Here is a 6,765-nt window from a genome sequence, read left to right as displayed (position 1 = left end):
ACACACACACACACACACACACACACACACACACACACACACACACAGAGAGAGACACAAACATCCCCCTGCTGAATAAATCCATTTCATCTTTAAAGAAAGGCGGATGCTTGGTTTCTGGACGTCGGTGGGTGGCCACCCTTCCAGCTGTGGACATCGGGGACCCCGAGTGCCCAAGCGCTCGTGGCATAGATTTCAGCCCCCTGGGGCAAAGTCTCATTGTGCGCACCTTAGTTATGGCTCTGGAAATGGGCTGCAGACTTAGAGCTGTAAGGGACCTCAGAGGATCTGAGTTCATTTTACAGGTGAGGAGACTGGGAGCTGGTGTCGTTCACCCATGATCCCACAAGCAGAAAGTAGCAGAGCCTGGATTTGAACTCAGGTCCCCCGACTCCAGATCTGGCCTTCTGTGCTTGGCATCCCGTCAGTTAAGGAGGAGCCAGGAACAATCTGCCAGGCTGGGTGGTGGGAACAAGACAGACCCCCTGGGGGCCGAGGCCAGGAGAACGAGGCGGAACAAGGCCTAGGAGTCAGGGTTCGAGGCCAGAAGGAAACCTGAGCCAACGGCAGAAAACCCAGCCAGGCGTACGGGCCTCAGGGTAACTGCTGGGGGAGGGCGGGAGGGACGCCAGGGCCTACTCTGGTCCTTGCCTCTCCTGGGACCTCAGAGGTCACCCCAGTCAGACCAACAGGGCTCCCCCGGCACACACCGAGGCAGGCCATCACACCCCATCATCAGGAAGTGCTTTCCAGAAAGGGGGTTCAAGGTCAGGGCTGGCAGTGGGGATAGAAGCCAGGAGCCTGGGGTCCCAGTCTGCTCCATGTCTCCACCCCCAAGCTATGCTAATGTGCCCCCCCTGCCAGCAGCAACCTCTCGCTCACCCTGTCCACCCCAGGAGAACCAGACAGAGGGGGAAGGACCTTTATTGCCAGCCCCCCAGCTTATAATGGCCATGAGCATCTACCTGCCATATAAAACACAAAGGCCACCCCTCTCTCCCCTCTGTTGACCCCTGTACCCCGAGGACTACACGGGGTGATGCATGAAGGAATAGGAGCCTGGGGCTCCCTGATCTCGGAGGAGGGAACAGGTTAGGAGGACCCCCAAGTCAGACACATGCCCCTTGCCCTGCCCCTCCCCCCCGTCAAAGGATAGCTGGTACTTGACCTTACAGTTTGGGGGTGATATAGCACCACAAGTACCAAGTGAGGGTCAGCACCGCGTCTGGGGGGAGGAGAAGCGGGCCCAGAAGGCCAGGTGACCTTGGGCACAGCGCTCAGCCTCGGCTTGCATAAATGGGGGGCTTGGGGAGGGGGCAGGCAGACTCCAAGGGCCTTTCTGGCTCTGATATGCCGCGCGGTTCTGAAAGCAGGTCACTGCTAGTTGTAGTTTAGACAAGGGGGAGATGCTGGCAGGTGAGATAGCGCGGGTGGGGACCGGCAGGCTCGCTGGGAGGCTTCCTGGGCCAGGGGCAGCCAACCTCGGAGGTGGCCCCTGGGGCTCAAGGGAGGGCGCCACCCAGAGCTGCTTGGGCATTTCTACACCCACAATAATCCTGCATCCCCCTCACCCCCCAGAAGTGGCCCAGAATGGGGGAAAGAACGCTGGATTTGGAGCCTGGGGCCTGGATAGCTGCCTGGGTGACTCTGGATGAGTCACTTCCCTTTTCTGGAGGCGAGTTAGACTAGACAGCCTATAACGGCCCTTCTAACTTCAAAGCTATGACCCTGTGTTCCCCTGACTTCTGGGCCTCAGTTTCTTCCCCTGTAAAGTGAAGATGGGGGAGAGGGGAAGGCTAGATGAAATGAGGGTACTTGGTATAAATCTGTTCCAGTAAGGTCTTTTCTAGCTCTTGAGACCCCCCAGTCCAGATGTGGACCTGAGGCCCAGAGGGAACAAGCTGGTGACGGCTGGGTTTGGATTCCCCCCCCCCCCACAGTCCCTCTGCCCAGGGCCCAGGGTGAGCCTCTCTTCGTGGCCCTGGTAGTCCTGCTAGGCAGAGGATATGGGAGGGGAGAGGCCAGCCCGCCAGCTCTGAGCCACCTCCCAGAAGCCGGACCCTCCCACCTTCCAGCGGCCAGAGGAGATGGTTCGGGGGCAGTCTCCCAGGTACCGCTTAGGGTGGACAGGTGGCTGTCTGCATTCCTGGGCACGACGCTCGCTCACTCCAATAAATAGATAGCTCATCCCTGGGGACCAGGCTGTGGGATGAGAGCCTGGAAAGAGTCCAAGGTGGGAAGGGGGCTCTATCCTGAGCCCCACTTGGTGCCCAAGCAGACCGGGCTCAGTCCTTCTGGTCCTCGCTTCCCTGGGCCAGTAGATGGGAGATGATCCGGTAAGTGGCTGGTCCTCCTGCCCGCTTGCCCCGAGGAAAGCCAGAGGCTCCAGCGTTGGGGGGCCCTGCTCCGGAGCCAAGGTCCGGTTCTGCCAGAGGAAGACAAGAGAAACAGGGTTACTCCAGCCCGATCCCAGGGCCGTCGTCAGGGAGGGTCTCCCAGCAGGTTCCTCTTCTGGGTGCTATGTGGGAGAGCCAGAGGAAATACTGGAGGAGAGAGCCCTGGGGGGCTGCCAAGCTGACCTCTGGCAGATTCAAGGCCAGAGGTCAGCAGGGAGAACGCTCAGTGCCTGCTGAATGAACAATCGGAGCCTTTGATGGTTATCTGCTGTTGGTAAACTCATCGGGAGGGGATTCCAAACCCATTCTCCCAGGGCTCACTGAGTTACAAGGGCCCGGGTGCCCCTTTTGTTGCTATCACTAGTTTCTATTTCCATTTCTCTTTTCCTCTACCTCTTAAGGGCGAAGGCAGAGCAAATGTTATCCCCATTTTATGGCTGGGAAAACCAAGGCTGCAAGAGAGCCTCCTCGGCTTCTGGGCACCTTACTTTCTGGACATCAGATTCCTCCTCGAAGACAGGAGGAGTTTGGACAGTTGCCTCTCCCAGGCACTTGTCCAAATGACTGGGAGGGAGTCATTGGAGGAGCTGGGGGTGATTGGGCCGAGGAAGAGGAGACATGGGGGACATGATAGCTGCCTTCAAGTGTTTGCGGATTTTTTCTGTCTGGCCCAAGAGTAGACCCGGGACCAGCGTAAGGAGGTAGATTCAGCTTGAGGTCAGGAAAAACTTCCTAATGAACTAAATGGGATACCTGGCAAGGTAGTGAGCTCTCCATCACCAGAGGTCTTCAAACAAAAGTTGGATGACATCACTTGTCTAGCGTGATATTGGAGGGGATTCCCATCTGGGTACAAGTTGGAGGACTCAGTGGCCTTTGAAGTTTCTTAGGTCTGAGATTCTGTGACTAGGTGAACTCTGAGGGTCCTTGTCTACTTGGAGTACCTTCTGCGTGCCCAGGTCTGTGCTAGGCCCTCAGAGCAGGCCTGGGCCTGCTCGGGGGCCGGGCCCGTGTTAATGCGTCCATTCGGGACTGAACTCACTTGACTCACCCGTCAGATAAGTCCCGACTCATGCACTGCATGCATCCCCTCTGAGGGGCCTTCTGAAGCCAGCAGCTCATTGTGCTCAGTGCTAACTGTACGCAGGCTGATTCGTGGGGGAGAGGCCTGCTGGTAGCAAACGGAGGAGGCCCCTCTCAGCCCAGCCTGTGCTTGGAGATGGATGAGGAGGTGGGAAGGTGGCCGGTTCCTTCTGTACCGCCCAGTGGGATGCAGGCCAGGGGTCTCTGGGGTTGGCTGGGAGGGAGCTTAGAACAGGGAATGTCAGGAGTGGGAGGGCCCTTAGAACCAAAAATGTCAGGTCTACAAAGGGCCTTACAGCCTCAAATGTCAAAGCTGAGAGGGGCCTTAGAACAGGGAATGTCAAAGGAGCAGGAGTCTGTGACTCACCGGCCTAATAAAGATAGCTCTGGAGCCAGACGGCAGGAGACCCCTCAGAATCCCCAGGAGACAGCCAAGAACACAGAAAACTAGGCCTTCCCATCCAGTCCCAGAAGCCTTAGGCCTCCTTCCCTTTGGGTAGCCCAGAAAAGAATTTGCCAGACCCTCACCTACTGGCCGTCACCGGGGGCTGTAGTGAGGAAGGCATTTTGAAAAATCATTGAATTTCAGGGCCAGGGAAGGCCTCCTGTCCCCAGATCACTCCCCTGACTGCTGGGGATGTACCAACCCCTGTTTATTGTCTAATTGGAGATCAATGTAAAGGAAAAGCCTGCTTGAGAGGCATCACACCCAGGGAGGTCATACTGCTGAAAATAAGAGAGTCTCTTAAGACTGGGGCTAAGACAGGAAGGACAGACAAGGATTTGCCCATATGACCCTCTCTCTGGTGAGGCTTCCCCTCAGGTCTCAGGAATCCGAGGGGGGCAGGAAGCTGGGCTCAGTCACCAGGGAGGGGCCCACATCTCCTTTGCTGCTGCCTAGCTTGGAGGTCCCAGGCTGAGCAATCAGCTTCCCTCCATGAGGCAAGAATTTAAAATATTCAGGGAGAATTCTTCGTATCTTCTGTGTAGGGAGCTTGATTATCTGCCTTTCAAGGACAATGGGGTCACAGTTTCTATTTCCTCTTTTGGCCTTAATGAATGCTGAGGTTACAAGGCCCTCCCAGCTCTCACACCCTGTCCTAAGGCCCCTCCCAGCCCTGACATTCCCTATTTTAAGGCCCTCCTAGCTCTGATCTTCCCTGTTCTAAGGCCCTCCCAGCTCTTCCATCCCCTGTTCTAAGGCCCTTCCCAGCCCTGACCTCCCTGTTCTAAAGCCCTTTCTGGCCCTGATAATCCCTGTCCTAAGGTCCCTCCCAGCAATGACATCCCCTGTTCTAAGGTCCTCCCAGCTCTGCCATCCCGTTCTAAGGCTCCTACCAACCTTAATACTCCCTGTTCTAAAGCCCCTTCCAGCCCTGATACCCCCAGTTTTAAGGCCCCTCCCAGCTCTGACCTTACTTGTTCTAAGCACTCTCCTAGCCCTGCCTTCCCCTGTCCTAAGACCCCTCCCAGCCCTGCCATTTCCTGTCCTAAGGTCCCTCCCAGCAATGACATCCCCTGTTCTAAGGCCCTCCCAGCTCTGCCATCCCGTTCTAAAGCCCCTACCAACCTTAACACTCCCTGTTCTAAAGCCCCTCCCAGCCCTGACATTCCCTGTCCTAAGACCCCTCCCAACTCTGCCATCCCCTGTCCTGAGACCCCTACCAGCCCTGCCATCCCCTGACCTGAGGCCCCTCCCAGCTCCGCCATGCCCTGTTCCTCTCCCAGCTCTGCCATTCTCCACTCTAGGGCTCCTCTGGGCCCTCCTTTCCCTCTCCTGTCCCGACTGGGCACCAGCAGGCTCTCCCTATACCTCCTTGCTCACCTCCCTGCTCTCTGGGGCTCCCTGCAGCAGGCTCTCCCAGTGGGCAGGGCCTCTGTGGCCCTGTCCTTGGCCCTCCCCGTGCCCCCCGGCCCCTAGGTGGGGGGGCAGCCTCTCCTCGGTTACCTGGCCAGATGATGGCTTCCAGCAGGGTGACCCGTCTGGCCAGGAGCTCCAGCTGAGCCTGCTGCTGCTGTAGGAAGGTTTGTAAGCTAATGGCCTAATGGGAGATCGAGAAGAGCAGAGAGTGCGAATTCATCCTCGCCCTCTGGCCTCCGCGGGGGTGGGGGAGGGAGATGGGGTGGTCCGGACACCTGGGACATCCTCTGCTGGGGGGGGTGGTCACCGGCAGCTGGCAGCCCGGGTGGTGCGGCTTTGGCAGAGAGAGCCCTGCAGTCAGTCCTGTCTCTGCCGCTAGGCATGCAGCCCTGGTGACATCCCTACCCCAGTCTGAGCCTCATCTTCCCCAGCTGTAAAAGGGGGATAGGAATCCCTGCCCTAGCCACCTGGTGTGAATGCCACGGCGTCAAACCGTGGGATGGATGACTCTTCGAATTTGGCACTGATCCAGGCCGCTGTGCTAATGGGCGCATGACGGGCAGGGTCCCTCGGAGGTAATGTGCTGTGTTTAGTGTTTGTCTAAGGCTGGAGGAGATTCTGGGTGGGGGGATAGGTCCAAGGCCCATCAAGGCACCAGAAGGCCACAGAGACGAACTATGTACCTCACGGGCCCGTGGGGCCCTCCAAGGCAGGCATTCAGGCTAGAGTCCCACGGGGCAGGGGCTTTGAAGGAAGGAATTTGGGATATGACACGCCTCTGACTGGCTTCTCTGCTCACTGATGCCCATGCCGGAGGGCCCGCCTTCTCCCTGAGCCCCCATGGTAGCAGAGAGAATATTTCCCTTGGAATCAGGAAAGCTGCAGCCTCAGACACTCACTCACTGTGAGGCCCTGGATGAGTGATTTCACCCTCCTCAGACTTGTCTGAAAAATGGGGACCCAGCCCCCACACTAACGTCTGGAAAGCACTTGACCAATTTGAGAGTTCTATAGAGGTGAAGCTGTTGCCGTCCTCTTGGGGTCAGCAAGATTTCCTGCCATTTCCCAGCCCACTGGCCCTTTTTCAGGGCTGGGCTCTATGATTCAACACTGTAGCTCTATCATGTTGCATCCACAGAGCCCCACAGCTCCAGGCTCTGGCTCTATCACCCACAAGTTCTGCACCATCAACTCTGGCTGTATTCCTAATAAAAACTTTGAGTAGTGAATTCTGCTTCTGTCATCCACAAAGCTCCATGGCTCCAGGATCTGGCTCTATCACATATAAAATTCTAGAGTAGTGGGCTTTGCTTCTGTCACCCACAAAGCCCTGCAGCTCCGGGATCTGGCTCTATCACCCTCAAAGCCCTGCAGCTCTAGGATCTGGCTCTATCACTTATACAATTCTAGAGTAGTGGGTTTCAG

The 6,765-nt window shown here is 57.2% G+C and overlaps 1 protein-coding gene across 1 annotated transcript in view; it reads right to left on the bottom strand.

The window, feature by feature from the left end:
* Nucleotides 1–2,088: 2,088 nt before the first annotated feature.
* The window catches only part of EMID1 (EMI domain containing 1), a 58,194-nt gene continuing 53,517 nt past the window's right edge, over nucleotides 2,089–6,765 (bottom strand). Inside the window, 2 exon segments of the mRNA XM_027863386.1 lie at nucleotides 2,089–2,244; nucleotides 2,246–2,425. Of these exon segments, the coding sequence (XP_027719187.1) occupies nucleotides 2,185–2,244; nucleotides 2,246–2,425 (240 nt within the window). The 3' untranslated portion in view covers nucleotides 2,089–2,184.

The sequence above is a fragment of the Vombatus ursinus genome, unplaced genomic scaffold (genome assembly GCF_900497805.2).
Source record: "Vombatus ursinus unplaced genomic scaffold, bare-nosed wombat genome assembly UNPS02001287.1, whole genome shotgun sequence".
NCBI lineage: Eukaryota > Metazoa > Chordata > Mammalia > Diprotodontia > Vombatidae > Vombatus > Vombatus ursinus.
The sequence above is the reverse complement of the archived record's forward strand: the minus strand, read 5'-3'. Positions and strand labels throughout refer to the sequence as shown.